Here is a 16329-nt window from a genome sequence, read left to right as displayed (position 1 = left end):
TGTCGGATAATGGTGTTTCAGATAAGGTCGAGCCAGTGTGACTTGAATTGGTTCCTTGGTTTTGGAATCGTACGTCTGACGTATGGTGGACTGTGTCCTTTTGCTGCAGTAAAATGACACCTAGCGCCAGGTGCATGATTGAGACCCCACCAGAGCACCGTCGAAATGTAAGGCCCTGTACACCGCAAGACATCAAGGCCAATTTCACACAAGCAATACAATGCCCTTTCAATGCCTCAGTTGGTATCAAAGCACGTGATGCATCATTAAGTCATACGTGAGTTACTGAATGGAACCCTATTGCTGGCCCTTTTGTTCGCATGTTCATCAGGCCGAGTCTAGCTAACTGATCTGCGCCGGTGTAAAAGGAATGGACGTCCTAGAATGCAGAACCCTATTCAATAGCAGCAGCTGTGTATTGTCAACGAATGTGGTTGATGGTTTGGTTAGGGTTAGCTACATAATCTTCAACAAAGGAACTTTGTGACTCTATTCACTTTAACGAAAGGACCGGACTTCGATTCCGGGGGGACTTGCATTTCTTTTACACTTGTCTTTTAATCAGGAAATGAGAAGGTGCATTTTCACCGCCGGAGAACATTTTAAACCACGCATTTTAAATTGATTACTGGATGTGTGCAGCCAGCTGACACAGCAGACCAACGTGCTCTTTCGCCAAAAGCTACCGAAACAAACCTAAGAATACAACCGAATGAAATGGCCAGGGCCATTGTGCTCACCTCATGTGGAGGAAAGATGGATAAAGAGCATGGTCTTGTGTCATGTAGTGTTAGGTTTGATGTAGGTCCAAGCAATTACAATTTCCCCAAAATGGCCAATTTACAGTACATTCGACCTCTGTGACCTTGAAAAGTAGGTCAAATCAAAGAAGACCCGGGTGACACATTGAATGGTTGTTAGAATTAGATGTACCTATGATATAAAATTGGTGCCAATCGGGCAAGTCATTACTAGGAATAATGGCATTTTGAAGAATTTAGGATTTGGCCCCCTCCCTGGAGGCCAAATGGCAAATCAGATCGCACCAAACTTCGGTACCTGAGATCACCTGACCAAGGGGTACATGTGTACTTAATTTGTGATCAATAGTCATTGCAGTTAAGAAACGTGCCATAGTTACGGCCTGACGGCCAATTTACGCCATTTGACCTCTGTGACCTTGACAAGAAGGTCAAATTAAAAACCTGTGTGACATATACTGTATGGTGGTTAGATGTACCCATGATATCAAATTGGTGGCAATCGGGCAAGAAGTTAAGGAATAATCACATTTTTAAGGTTTTTGGATTTTGCCCCCTGGTGGTCAAGTGGTGAATCATATTGGACCAAACTTCGGTCCCTGAGATCACCTGACTAAGGGGTAAATGTGTACCAAATTTGGTATCAATAGTCATTACAGTTTAGAAACGTGCCATCATTACATCCTAACGGCTAATTTACACCATTTGACCTCTGTGACCTTGAAAAGGAGGTCAAATCAAAAACCCGGAGGATATATGATGCACCTTTGCTAGAAGTACCTACCATATTTTTTTCAAAATTTCCCGACTACTATTAAGGGAGATATTGCATATTTTCACTTTTAACGTTTGGCCCCCTGGTGGCCAAACCATGAAACGAATCGGACCGAAACTTGGTCTCCCAGGTGTCATTACATAAGGGTACATGTGTACCAAGTTTCAACTCAATAGCTTTAACAGTTACGAAACGTGCCCTGCTAACGGACGACGGACGACGACGACGACGACGACGACGACGACGGACGACGGACGCCACGGTATGGGATAAGCTCACCTCTGCTAAGAGGTGAGCTAAAAACGGGCAAATGTCCAAAGAAACTGTCTGTAAGCTTAATACAACGTTCATTCTAAGAGTCGTGCGACTCTCTCAACTCAATATCGAATTGGTAAAACAAGAGAACATAACGTGAAAAAAACACCAGAAAATAAACACCGGTAGTCAATGAAAGCTTCACCAAGTGCATGGCGTCCGAGATATCTGAATCGTGTAAATCTCCCGATTTGATATCGAAAAGAGAAAATATCAAGAACATTATTATCGACAGCTGAAAGAGAAAATCAATTAGGCTGGCGTTGAGCAATCACAACAAGTGAGAATGGCAATCTGATTGGACGAAAATCAATATGCGACAGTTAATGTAACAGTCACCAGAGAGCCCTAGTAGTGGCGATAATCAATGACCGGATTGCGCGTATTCTGCGCTATGTGTTGTGTGTCTCCAATTCTCTTATCCTGGGCAAACCATGAGTCAATAATCGCTTCTTCGGCCCTGTACACAGACATTATACCCAGACTTAACTGGTATTCTTTACAGACGCTATCAATCTCTTTTCACCAAACTTGTGAAGCATTTCATATTACAAAAAATGTATTTGCGGATGAAAGTGATTTGGTAATGGAAATATCTTCGTTCACGTAATCCCAGAAACGCCTAAAATCAACCTCCTGGCATTATATTACGAATCCTTATTACCTAGAATCCATTCGTTCTATCAGCCAACCAAATAAAATCCATCTTATTACCTGTAACGGTCTCAAGATCCCATTACAGACGCTGATTTATACCGGCAGTCAATATTTCTGAGCGTGTTGTTTTCCCGTTTGATAGGAAATGCAAACAAAATGGCGCCTATTCCGATCGCTTTTTGAAGTCATTTTATCCGAAGGTTGATTGGGCAATCAATGAATCTAGTGCCCTTGGCCAGGTGGAACGTATTTTAGTGTTTACGTTTTCTAAGTATGAAAACACTGAAATACGGGAACAACCAAAAAAGTTGCACCGGTCGAACAGGCACGTCACTAAATTGGCGTTTCGTTAACTTTAACTCTGGCGCTTTATAGTCTCATGGGCCTTTTCTACTTCTAAACCGGTATCGTATTGGACTGCTATAGCACAGTGCTGCAACCGTTGAAAAAAAACCCTCATTGTACATGACAAATGTAACGATGTTTCTGCCATGCGTCCGCCTTCCTCTGACTCAACGGAGCAAAATTACGAGGTGTTTTCTTGTTTACTACCGCGACAGTTTCGTTCCTCACAAAATATCACCAGCATTGTCAATTTCAACTTGTATTGTCGCTTACAGAATTTCACTGTCGGCGCTACATTGAATTCGGGAAATACGACTAATTCTCTTATCAGAGAACGAATTGGTTTAGTGACAGCGCGTTTTTATCCAATCTTCAGGGGACGGCTTTTTGCTCATGTTGTAAGTTGTGTTTGCAGACAAATCTAAATAGACACTGGTTTCCAATAGTTGTTTTGAAGGGGTACTATTTTTTGCACCTTAATTACTTCGAGTCCATCGCCAGTCGGGATTGCATTCGAAACACGGCCACACAGTCCATTTCTCTCGCGCTGCGCGATTGAAAGTGACCCGTCTTTGCGCTAGGGTGACGAGAGACTTGAATTGGTGGGAAATGCCAACATTGGACGCCTCTACTGACTTTAGCTCCTGAACGGTAAAGCTTTTGAAAAGCAGAGGTCACTTTTAGTTGTAGAATTCAATTTTCTTCAGCATATAACACTTGTCGCGATGCGATACGACCTCACATTGCCAAGCTCTCTCCGCACTCTCAACGGCTGACATTTTAATGCTTGCAAAAATGTGACCCGCTCTACCAAAACTAGGCGCTTGTCGCATCTGAACTTGACAGGTTGATACGGACTTGTTGTTCATTTCCCTATTGTAGACCTTTTGTGAAATGTGACCAAATCAGTTTGTAATAGATTTCACAAAAGGTCAACAATAGGGAAATGAACAACAAGTCCGTATCAACCTGTCAAGTTCAGATGCGACAAGCGCCTAGTTTTGGTAGAGCGGGTCACAAATATTCAAACTTGTTCAATCTGCCGTGGTATTTTTGTGTCAATTTGTTTCGGCTTTGTTATAGTAACTGCGCGCCCTGATAGTCCGTTCTGTTTTCTTTGACGATAAAAATCATGTTGGGGTAACCTTCGTAAACAAGGAACCTCCTATATCGAGTCATGGTGAGTTACATGAACATCCAACTTAAAAGAAAACACCCAGGACAACCAGGACAACCAGGAACATCAAACTCAACCCACATTAAAGATTTATATTGTTTTCACGACTGCCTTTATCATGTATCCATCCGGCATAAACTAGTCTGCTCAACAGTTAATCTTCTCTCGCTGGTGATATGCATAATACTCCATAGAACCTATCTATTAAGATCACCCTCGTGAGTGAAAAGTGCTGTCCTTTAATAATCGAGAGGTGTCCTGATTAGAGAGGTCAAATTAAATGGAAACAACCAAGTTGGGTCCAGACCTAGTGTATTTTATGGGGAGTTATCCTCGGTAGTGGTGAGTCCGCTAACAGAGGTTCCATTGTACTCATCTGTTTATTTGTAGGCCTAAGCAATGACGCTATTGGTGCTGCCAAGCAAAATGATCGATGTGTATATTCTATCAATCAGTCGAGACCAAATATTTATTAATCAATCAATACCAGCGAGGTGGTTGTCGTCTCGTATAAACGAACCAATTCAACGGGTGACAGCCTGTTGTCATTGGGGAAGACGATAAATTGTACCAGCTGATATTCGGCTTCGCTGCTGCTTTCAATGGCGGTACGGAGCAGCGTTCGACTTGTTTGGTTTCGGCAGAGTTGGTTCTGATGACATTTACAACACAATCTGTCTCTAACTACGTCTTAGTCTTGTAGTTAGGCATATATATGTATATCATCAGGAATTGATAAAAAGCAAAATTTTGCCTACAAGAGTTCGACTTTTTTTTTGAGGGAGTGTATCAATTTTCTTGAACTCATATAGTATTTGTATCAATTTATTTTGAATATATATTCTAACACCTAGATTTAGAATGAACTGCACTTTACAGTGTAAATCGCTATGCGTCAACGAAGCCTTGTTTTGAATTCAGCGGTTAATGTTTAAGGAATTGATACCGAACTGGAGGCATTGGTTGTCTCACAAAAACTGCGAAGGATGAGCTAAAATGTAGACCGAAACCGAGGCTTTCATTACATCAGCAGAATCCACGCGGTGTCGATCTGTTCTAAAGATAGGTTGCGCAAAGTTTGGCATAGTCGAGTTACGAGGGCGTTGTCACCCTGCACTAGCGACGACTCGCAAAACGGGGATCCTCGCCCGACTGGTAATTACCACTAGCTATACGAGCACCACGCCGAGATGGAGAATCGGCCATTATGGTTTCGCCTTAATTGGACTGATTAGTCTGTGAATAAATGATTGACATATCATGAACAGATGCATTATCGTTGGCTTGGGCACTTAATCGACACGGACTCACGTAGCGAGTCATCGAACAAGTCGAGTCAATCAACCTTTGCTTAAAGGAACAACTTCGGCGTGGGATTTACGTGGGCAAAATGATAGTACCTCTGCTCGCCACCATACGTCGCTACTAAAAGCATCAAACTGTAAAGCTGATCACTAGTAGTGAAAAAAGATGAGGTAAACCAGTTCTGCGAGGAAATTTTGGACATGGCTTGCGAATTTTAGGGAAGCTTATGGTTACATTCCGTTTCAGTGCATGCACTGTTTATTGTTGTTTAGTGATTCTTTGTCAATGATTTGCTTTAAGAAGTCACGGCCAAACTGGAAGCCATTTGTGTATGAAAAACCAACAGGTCCAACTCGTCCCTTTGATGTGTCAAAAGTTCATGTTTGTGCCTAATGACGAGACTACGTGTTCACAGTACATGCACCTGCACACACGCACGCACACACGCACCTATACACAAACAAGATGGAAGAAAGAAAAAAGAAAACACTTCAAGTTCTAAGACCACATAAAGAGGGCGCATAGGGTATCCTGTGGTTACTCCCCGGCGTAGGTAGAAAATCGGATTACTTGTTTATCAACGAAAACAGTAACTTAATTTTCATATCAAAAATTCGTTCTTGTCGGGCGTTCTTTTCTAAACAAACAAATAACTTTCAGAAACTTTCGCAATAACTGACGGTCGAATACGCCGCGTCACGTGACCTACTAATCGTCAGCTCTACGGGACCATTGGCCAATCAGCGTTCGTTAACGACCTGTCATTCATTATTGGCACTAAGACATTGTTGCTGTCTTATTAACTGAATCCTTAAATTCTCATCAGTAGAAATGGGTACAGTATTTAAACAACACGTCAATTTTCCTTACACTGTCAACATTGCCAGTAATTACCCTGACGAAATCAACAAGCGAAGATAGCCCTAATTGAATAATTACTTCCGTAGGAGAGACTTAGAGACGGAGAATTAGCACAGGCTTCCGGTATGGTGAAGCTCGGCTATGTCTGTACTGCCACATGATTGGATCACAAATTGTCAGATACTTTGATTATGGTTTTGTTTTGGCAAGAAAATTTGGAATATTGATTGACATTGGGAGCCATGACCGACGTTGGGTGCCTGTGCACTTGACGAGAGCAATGAAGGGATAAACACAAACCAATGTTTTGACACACCGAACAAAATTGTTCACAATGGACCGGGGCCAATATCACATTGTTATGGCTACAAAACCCGTCCTGCCATAGACAAAGGGCAGTATTTGATAAATGAAGGAAGTCACCAGATACCATTATGTTCGTGCTGGTCTTACTGCAATATAGCAATACGCTTTTTTAAACACTTTCGGGATATTTTGATCACCTCAATGAGGGTTTTTCTAAATGCGGCTTAAAATATGTTGTTCATTCTTCTCTTATCTATTCTTGGTACTATAAACAAATAACTCGGTAATAATCGAGGATCCAAATCATTGTTCAGAAAATCAGTAACTGTAATGGTAACTTGGGGACCTAACGGAGAATTCAGATTTATCTTATTGGACATCATCCATTAATGGCGGCAAATCAAATGTCACGAGTGTCGTAAAACGGCGGGAAAATTACTACAGCAGACGTGACTCTATATGTCGCGAAGCATACGATATGTTAATGGTTTTGTAACGACCCACTGTCCTAATAGTTAAGAAAGATATTTTGATATCTTTCCTAACCATAGACGGCACTGTGACTGGAGTTTTTAACTGATTGGTCGGTATTATAGGGCCTTGCGTCAGTCGACAGACGGAGATACGACCCAAAGAATATTGGAGATAACATATTTAATTTTAAAAGTCTAAACATACTTTAAAATAGAACTACGGACCTTGATATAGGTCCGTGATATCAATCAGTAACTGGGGGTAAAAGGACGCCATTTCGTAATATACTTTTCACGACAACGACAACGAGTGACCACAGCGCCACTTGACGGATGTTGTAGAAACCTACCAGAAACATGAATGTATCCCATACGCCATTACGAGATAATAAGAGATAAACATTACTTCTGCGGTAAGAAAGTCATTACTCCTGATAACCTCTGTGCCCGAGAGACATAACTATTTCCAACAAATCACACATCAATGCTCCGTTAATCACAACGCAGGGGAAAATAACTGTCAGAATGAGATAAATGATAACCGTGATGTAGTATTTGTGTTATCTTGTAAATATGGTTATCTTTGGATTTATTAGTCGTCGTGACTACAGGAAGATGGCGCCAATGGTAGCGTGCGGTTGAACGCGGCAAAAGAAGAAATGATGCAAATCGACAACAGCAACTACTACAAGAAATTTTCACCAGGGGAGTACTTAAATTACAGCATACGTTGTGGTTTTGAATTCGGTTTTTAGCCATGGCCATGGTTGTGTGGGTGGCCATTCTCTCTCTTGCTCAAATCACAATCTTAGCAGTAAACAAGGCAGAACATTTTTCTTTCCATGAATCTATACGGAAGGGCGCTCACGCAATTCCCAAGGCCTGAGGGGAGTCGGTTTCAGTAGCGAAATCTGATGAACGTTTTTAAATACTGCAACTCTTGTGAGACTCGCGCCACAACATGGAATTTCCACGAGGTATTTTTAAAATTACTTACCTATTGGGTGTGATGATACAAGAAAAATACATGCGTATATGAAAAGAGAAATAGGAATGAAAGATTAGTTACAGAATCATTCATAATCTAGTTTCTTCGACAAAAGCCTTCGCCAGAAAGCCTGACTATACTTTACGAAAAAATTACACTGTGAAGAAAAAGGCTTAAAATTGGTGGGAACATTTGTCAGTATTTCGCTATAAACTACTCGTTCTTGGAGACATATGCTTGTCTGATACTGGCGCAGTAAGATAGAAGTTTCGGGTGAAAAAAAAACATTTTGGAGTTTTCGCTAATCCCCGAAACGCCAACGTTAACGCCTGTCGCATTGTTCGACCTCCTGATACCGAAGTCGAACGATGAGACAGGCTTTCACGTGGAGGTTTCGGAGGCTTCGCAAAAACTACCTATCTCGCTCAAATGTTGCACTTTCTGCTTTGACCGTATTCTATGAGCGACAAGGAAGCCTGTTTTGGAGGATGAGATCACAAGAAGGGAAAAGCAGCATCCTCGGAGAATTTTTCATCACTGAAGATTTAGAAATCCCCCGCCTCAAGGATACAGAATAAGGATAATCAAGGCAGTTCAAGCAAGGCTTATATTGCAAGGTAAGCACATTTGGTCGCATAAGACTTAATTTCTGTCCAACAAATGAAATTCTCCCCCATGATGATCATAAGCTAACTTATAATCCTAGAAGGGAGATAAATAGAGAGTATATCTTAGAGACGCTTGTTTAACAATTTGCCGCTGGTATATGGTAATCTGCTTACTTTCGTTAAATGAGAAGATTAGAAATCCAACTCTGGGCCAATGATCGGGATTTATTCACTGCCTAAAATTCATTATGAGTTATATAGGTATGTCATATGGTAATATTCATAGTGTTAAATTGGCATTCGTGATTGATTAAAGCACCTTGGTCCAATTTGTCTAAATCGGGTGACAGGGGTCTGCCGCACAGGGTGGTATTTTGGAAACATATGATTGCATCTACGTGTCGGAAGCTTTTACCCGATTTGTTTATATGTTTATAGAGATTGATTGCGGGAAGATAAAACTCGATAAATCACAAAATTATTACAATATTGATCTCTTTTCGTTGGGGAATCTGTAAAATATTGGTATCCTGATTCAATTCAATAGCTTTACCACCAGAAGTGTTCAGCGATGGAAAGACCAGACAGTCATGACAGTAGGGCCGTTTACACGGGACCAAACCAGACAAGACCAGACCAGATCACATCGCCCACGACGTCATGAATGACGTAAGTCTCGTTATGACGTAAGTATATCATCGAAACAGACAAGACCAGACCAGATCACATCGCCCACGACGTCATGAATGACGTAAGTCTCGTTATGACGTAAGTATATCATCGAAACAGACAAGACCAGACCAGATCACATCGCCCACGACGTCATGAATGACGTGAGTCTCGTTATGACGTAAGTATATCATCGAAACAGACAAGACCAGACCAGATCACATCGCCCACGACGTCATGAATGACGTGAGTCTCGTTATGAAGTAAGTATATACATCGAACCAGACCAGACCAGACCACGACGACCACGACGACCGAAATTTAGTGTCAAAGGTCATCTGACCTAGGGGGTCATGCATACAAAGTTTTGAGTCCATAGCCCTAGCGGTTAAGAAACGTGCCACAGTTTTAGAATTATGGGATACGACGACGACGGACGACGGACACTGCGGTGTTGTATAGACTCTATACGGTGAGCCAAAAAGAAGCACGCAAGTTGACACGCGCCCTGCTAATGTCAGGAGTTCCACAAGGCCGCCAGCTTTCTTCGCAAGGCAAAAGAGACGATTTGTAACCGTTTCAATTTTCATAGGGGCCGTTCATTTTACGCGGTTGCCGTTATAAGTCGCTATTCTCAACCTCCCTATTGGGCCATTTCTCAAGGGTCGAGGGGAACACGCTGGATGAAGGCGATTTCGTTAATGCGCCCCTGGCGTCCCATAACCAATTCTCTCATTATTAGATTGCATCAAGAATGCAACATCTAGTTGTAACGGCTTCTCTTTCCATTATTTACATGGCAGCGGTCCTCTGTTGTCATTATTGGAAATACTTTTTGTAGTTTTTTTCCGTGCTGCTCTATGGAATTGTTGTGATGAAGGTGAAACTACAGTGAGTCTTTTTTGCCAATCTAAGGAACACCAAAACTCTTTCAAACACCAAATATCACCTCTCTGGCAAGAAGCCCTTTAAATTTGAAAAGTCTTACTGAGACATTGTTTGACAGCTCTAAAGGTCATATAGGCGACCCCCAGACGCAGGCGTGTTATTCAAGCTATCAATTCCATTACAAGGAAGACTCTCCCAAATGTCCTTGATGACTACTTTTGACCTTTATCTCGGGTAGTTAGCAGAATTCTTGAGGCAATGGCAATAAAATGGAATACATAAGCGATAGAGATCGGGGGCAGTTATTCAAAACAGGCGACGCTGATGTTAACTTTAAGTCAAGTCTAAGGGCTTAACTGAAGCAGATTAGAACAAAGTTATGTTAACGTGCGTCCGCATCTGGAGGTGCATCCAAAAGTGAAACTATCTTACTATTTTCAATCAGTTGTCACAAAATAAGCACGAAATAACAAATTAGGTAACTTTCAATATAGGCGCGTGCAGTAGTGCAACGTCCCCCAGAGTTGCAGTGTCATCCCAAATTTCCATTACAAGAAAAAAGCAAATCCCAATTGTCATTAGGGTGGTTTCGCAGGCGCACGGATAGCGCGACGTGAACGTTTAGCTAGACGTAACCGTTTCATTTACTGCTGCGTCATTTTGGTGGTTTCGCTCCGCACGAGAAAACGGTTACGTTTAAGTGTAGGTGGCGCGAATTTTGAAAATGGCGGCACTCAGAGAACTCTTGCATTTGGCGATTGAAAATAAGGATGATGAGTTTGTTTATCTACTTTTTGAAGAAATGGCGGTGCCAAGGGGGGTAACATATGATCCAGCGTTGCCTAGATTCGATTTAGAGACTTACACGGACGATCAATGTTGGAACGAATTCAGATTCCGTAAAGATGACATTCCTGTGCTTTGTCAATGCCTGGGATTACCACCCAAGTTTAGTGTTGCCAATCGATCAATATGTGGTGGAGTTGAGGCTCTTTGTATGTTGCTGAAAAGATTCTCTTGGCCAAATCGACTGACTGACATTGAAAAGTTCTTCGGTCGTCCTAAGGGAACCGCTTCGTTGATAATCAATGAAACTGTAGATTTTCTCTATGGCGCTCATAGGCATCGGCTCCTGAGTTTTGACAACCCATGGCTGCAGCCAGCAGAACTTCAAATGTACGCGGACGTAATCCACGAAAAAGGCGCACCTCTGACAAATTGTTTTGGTTTTGTGGATGGGACAGTTCGCCCCATTTGTCGGCCAACTCGGCATCAGCGTGTTTGCTATAACGGACACAAGAGAATCCACGCCCTCAAGTTTCAGTCAGTGGTGATTCCAAATGGTCTTATTGCTCACTTATACGGGCCGTTGGAAGGCCGAAGGCACGATTGTGCATTGCTGCGAATGAGTGGCCTGTTGGAGGAGATGCAGAGGAGGAACATGAGAGATCGTGACGGGCTACCTCTAACACTCTACGGGGATCCTGCGTATCCGATCAGACCCTTTTTGCTGTCTCCATTCCGTGGAGCTAATCTGAATGCGGGACAGGAAGCATTCAATGCCAGTATGTCATCAGTTCGGGAAAGCGTTGAATGGGAGTTCGGAAAGATCTTGCAAAAGTTTGCATTCCTGGATTTTCGAAGGGACCTCAAAGTTCTCCTGTCTCCAGTTGGCAAGTACTATATGTTAGGGGGGCTGCTGACCAATGCCCACACTTGCCTATATGGCAGCCAAACCGCCAGATATTTCAACTTGGATCCGCCAACACTTGACCAGTACTTTGCCTAGGAGAGAGTCCACTTCCAGCCTAATATACAGGCCTGTGCATTAAGGAATGGAAAACAGTCCCATTCCAGACTTACTGAGAGACTGCCATCATGGCAATCAAATTATAATAAAACTACAAAAGTGTGTAATATATGTTGAACATTTTTTACTTTATTATATCAATTAAACATCAATTCTTTTCACTTAAGTCAATAAAAGTTAATCTTTCTGGGATAATTGGCGTTCCACGAGATTCATCATTGTGGTCATCATTTGATTGTCCCTCAAGATTCTTGCCTCTCGTTCCTTCTTCTCCACCTCAAACTTTTCCTTCTCCAAAGCTAGCTTTTCATTGAGGTAGTCAACATACTCCGTACTGTAAGAATTAGATCTTCTCTTTTTTGGAGTTAGCACAAGCTGCTCTGAAAGTTAAGAAAAAGGTAATTTACCATCAATTCAAAACCGTGGTGCTACTGTAACCAGAAAGCTTTTGTTTGTAGTTTGATTTCATGTTTTTTATGGTTGACGCTAAATACTTTTCAAAACTTAAAAGATAAGATTCATAAATCACGATTTTTCGAGGCTCTTGATGAACAGTTGTTCAAAGTTTTAAGGCTTTTTTCAGACTTTTCAAACACTGCTAGATAGCAACTATTAAACGGGAATGCAATGGCAATGGAATTTTCTAATATTTCAAGATACATCAAAAGTACCTTCATCATCTGCTGGATTCTTCTTTGCTGCATTCTTCTTCACAACTAGAGCCTTCATTGCAGCATCTCTAATTTCCTTCCCTTTTTTCTCCTGGTCATCCTTCGCCGAGGTCTTGTCATTCTCTTTTTCAGCCTCACATTCACGGTCCCTCTCGAGTATTTCAGTCAACAATCTGGCTCTTTCATCATATTCTTCCTCAGTCCCTGACCTGAAAATGATGAGATATCAAATGAAATTGAGAATTTTATTCTTTTTTTGGTAAAAAAACAGTCCTCAGCCTACATGTAAACAACACAGAAATAGTTATTTAGGAATATATAGCCAGCCTTCTAAGCCAATGTATGTCCAGATCATGAAATCTGCCAATTTACACGGTTTGATTTTAATTTTCTGGGAATGTGTCCTCTGTAAAAAGATAGCTAATGGTAAGAAATTCAAATAATGGAAAAATACTCACGCTCTCAATGAACTGATTTCGTCCCGTCTGTGCAAGTCCGTCAGATGCCTGAGACGATCCTTACAGGCCCTCAGGGTCACGAAGATATTCCTATCCTCAATAACTCTGTTGATATTTTGCTGCGCCTTCTCCCATTTTGTCTTGTTCTCCATGGGAAACACAGCAACCACCTCTCGCAGAAGTAAGATATCTAACGCGGGGTAAAATCTAGTTGGTTTTTTTTCTGCCATGTCTTCTTTCTAGTGCAATTGTATTCTGAAAAGAAAAATCAATTTCATAAGTATCAAATCATGAATGCCACCGACTCGTTCAGGTCATCAATCAGCAAAACCTCCGAGGTGGACGCTGATGGTGAGTGAGTGCGCGAGGAGTGGTTAGAATCAGAAGAATAGGGGGTTGAATGCACCTCGCCCAGGTCCCACCAATACCCAAAATGTGAGTGACGCCTGGGGGGAGCGGGGGCTTTAGGTGTTCATGAACTAGCTGGCTGTCGCTATCATGCATCAGCTTGGCACTCTTCTCTGGGCATGCAGGGACAGCCTTTCCAGCACAGCCGTTCACTTGCCATGGAATGGGTAGGCATAGCTTCGGCCTTGGACCTACTTTAGTATTCTGATATGAGGCATGCCTACAGTAATAATACAATGTCAATTGCAATGCAAAATCATGCATAGCAGTTTACAGAGCCTGCCCCTGGCTGTACCACACCCGTGCACCACTCTAGACCTGCCTTCACAACAATAAAATGAAATGAAATTTATTTATTGGCCAAAACACAACATGAACACACAAGACAACACATTCCATCATCATCATGATCATGGATGGCCGGGGGAAATATCCACATCATGACATGCATGAAATGCATGCGGCACAAGTGTCAAGTGTACATGGCAGCGAAACATCGGCAACCGCACTTCATCATCTTTTTTCGCCTGCAAGGATAGGCGATATCGACTACAAAAGCCATTTATTTACATCACAATATTCCTAATAACTATTACAGGTGCTACTCAGGATGTACGACTTCTGTGTCATTGAAAATTCGTCAATTTTGCTGTCCGTTTAGACTTACGTGTATCGAGCCCGCTATCCGTCTTTTCCCTCCGTTTACGAGAAGGGACGTTGCGTACGACGTCACGACACCGCAAGAAGTGATGACGTCACCGCTGCTAATCGTTCACGTCGCACTATCCGTGCGCCTGCGAAACCACCCTATTGACGAACACTACCGACCTTTTTCCACCCACTTAGCCGTATCCTTAACGAGATGCGAAAAAAACGCAATAGTGATATAGAGTGCAAATGCGATGGGGATTGCACGGGTCGTCCTCGCAAATGGTTGATTGATTCTGAATGAGTTTGATGCGCTGACTTCAAATGAAGGTCGCGTTGTTCTCTTCATTAGTAGGTGACCTTGACAGTGCGGTAGCACAGGGAGAAGAGGACTAGTCCCAACTAAGTAGGTAGGCCTAGTAAGCCTACCCACTGGTACTGGTAAACCCAGTAGGCCTACCCACTGGTACTGGTAGACCCAGTAGGCCTACCCACTGGTACTGTTAGACCCAGTAGGCCTACCCACTGGTACTGGTAGACCTAGTAGGCCTACCCACTGGTACTGGTAGACCTAGTAGGCCTACCCACTGGTACTGATAGACCTAGTAGGCCTACCCACTGGTACTGGTAGACCCGGTAGGCCTACCCACTGGTACTGGTAGACCCAGTAGGCCTACCCACTGGTACTGGTAGACCCAGTAGGCCTACCCACTGGTACTGGTAGACCCAGTAGGCCTACCATTATCCTGACGTCATTTCATTAAAAGACGGAACCTTACACGTAAACATATCTTTGTTGGTCAAATAAAGCATTAAAGGGGTATGCCGTTCGTATTTGCTGAAAATTGACATTGTAGCAATTGAAAATTTTCTAATTCAATAACACATTTGAAATTTTTAACGAGCGGCGTGGGCCTTTAAGAAGAGGCCAGGATATCATGACTATCCTCCCCCAACGACGCCTCAACAAACTAGGGAGTTTTCGCTAAACCCCCGGAACGTCAACGTGAACGGCTATCCCATTGTAAGACTTCGTTATCTGGAGGTCGAACAATGAGATAGGCGTTTACGCTGGCGTTTCGGGCATTTGCGAAAACTCCCTAATATCATCTAACGCGCCACAGAAAAAAATAATAATTTTCTTTTGATTGGCACCCCTGTACTGGGCCTTTTCTTCTTCAATTATCTCTCCCGACACATTATCCCTCACAAAGGCGACAGTGAAAAAAGCAGAGGTAATATAATACGAGACCAGTGATGAGATGGAGAGAATAAGTTTTTTAATCTTGAAGCAAGTCATCCTCGAATACCAGAGTCAGTCGTATGCTTACCTCGCACACGTTACCAAAGCTCTGTCATAATAGTGCCGAGTGTTGCGCTTACTTGTTCAGGATGGAGGTAAGTGCGATGAAGAAATACTGGTTGGAATGTCAAGCCTTTCTATCAAGGTTTTGTCATGTCAACAACGCTGTCAGGAAAGAAATTACGTAAAACGCCAGATTTGATATCGTGAAGCGAAAATGTTGGTGTTTTTAAGGCGGGCCACTGATCGACAACATGAACTAACATGAAATTTGCGTTAATGATAATTGATGATAGCATTATAGCATTAGCGAGCTTTTTAAATAACTTCTCTCTTAATCTACCGAGCACATTAGCAGCTTTTTTCTCAAAACAGCAGCATCATTATTTATGGTATTCGTAGCATCACGGTAAATGCTAGAGCGTCTACGTATAAGGAAAAGATTTGGAGATGACTTTGACTAAATAGTTACTCTAACAACCTCTATTCCACGGGTCAATGCTCTCACCCCCCCCCCCCCCCCCACCTCCGGTGCGGCAATTTTGAATTGCAAGTCAGGAGTCCACGTATGAAGAGGTTGTTTTTGTGACGGCCATTACAGCGTCACAAAAACAACCTCTTCATCTGTGGACTCCTGACTAGCAATTCAAAATTGGAATCCCAAATGCATTGCCCTTGTATTCAGAGAGTCGTCATACCAGAGCACCCATCATAATCTCAGCGTACGCCCACTAGAATTTCCTCCCAAGAACCATTCCACACAGATTACTACCTTAATAATCCAAACTATCTCTTTCAAAGCGACAAGGACATTCCGCATTGCAGCTCGATCGCTACTAGAAAAAAACGTAACCAGGGGATACCATGCGAGAAGGAGATGTTGGCCGGCGATTCTCATTCAGT

General features: G+C 42.5%; 2 protein-coding genes across 7 annotated transcripts in view; both read right to left on the bottom strand.

Annotated features, from left to right (window-relative positions):
• Positions 1–16329, bottom strand: part of LOC135503327 (potassium voltage-gated channel subfamily KQT member 1-like) — a 138156-nt gene that overhangs the window by 53279 nt on the left and 68548 nt on the right. The window lies entirely within an intron of this gene.
• On the bottom strand, positions 12056–13356 carry LOC135503328 (uncharacterized). Its single transcript, XM_064796870.1, has 3 exons — positions 13068–13356; positions 12610–12818; positions 12056–12318 (listed from the first exon to the last, which is right to left on the bottom strand). The coding sequence occupies exons 1-3, from the start codon at positions 13295–13297 to the stop codon at positions 12116–12118; spliced, it is 642 nt and encodes a 213-aa protein (XP_064652940.1). The 5' UTR covers positions 13298–13356; the 3' UTR covers positions 12056–12115.

The sequence above is a fragment of the Lineus longissimus genome, chromosome 19 (genome assembly GCF_910592395.1).
Source record: "Lineus longissimus chromosome 19, tnLinLong1.2, whole genome shotgun sequence".
NCBI classification, from domain to species: domain Eukaryota; kingdom Metazoa; phylum Nemertea; class Pilidiophora; order Heteronemertea; family Lineidae; genus Lineus; species Lineus longissimus.
The sequence above is the reverse complement of the archived record's forward strand: the minus strand, read 5'-3'. Positions and strand labels throughout refer to the sequence as shown.

Coding starts and splice junctions, on each gene's coding strand:
- LOC135503328 (XM_064796870.1), bottom strand. CDS start 13,297: ATGGCAGAAAAAAAACCAACTAGATTTTACCCCGCGTTAGATATCTTA. Junction 12,819..13,067: donor GAAATCAGTTCATTGAGAGC/GTGAGTATTTTT, acceptor CATCATTTTCAG/GTCAGGGACTGAGGAAGAAT. Junction 12,319..12,609: donor GAATCCAGCAGATGATGAAG/GTACTTTTGATG, acceptor CTTAACTTTCAG/AGCAGCTTGTGCTAACTCCA.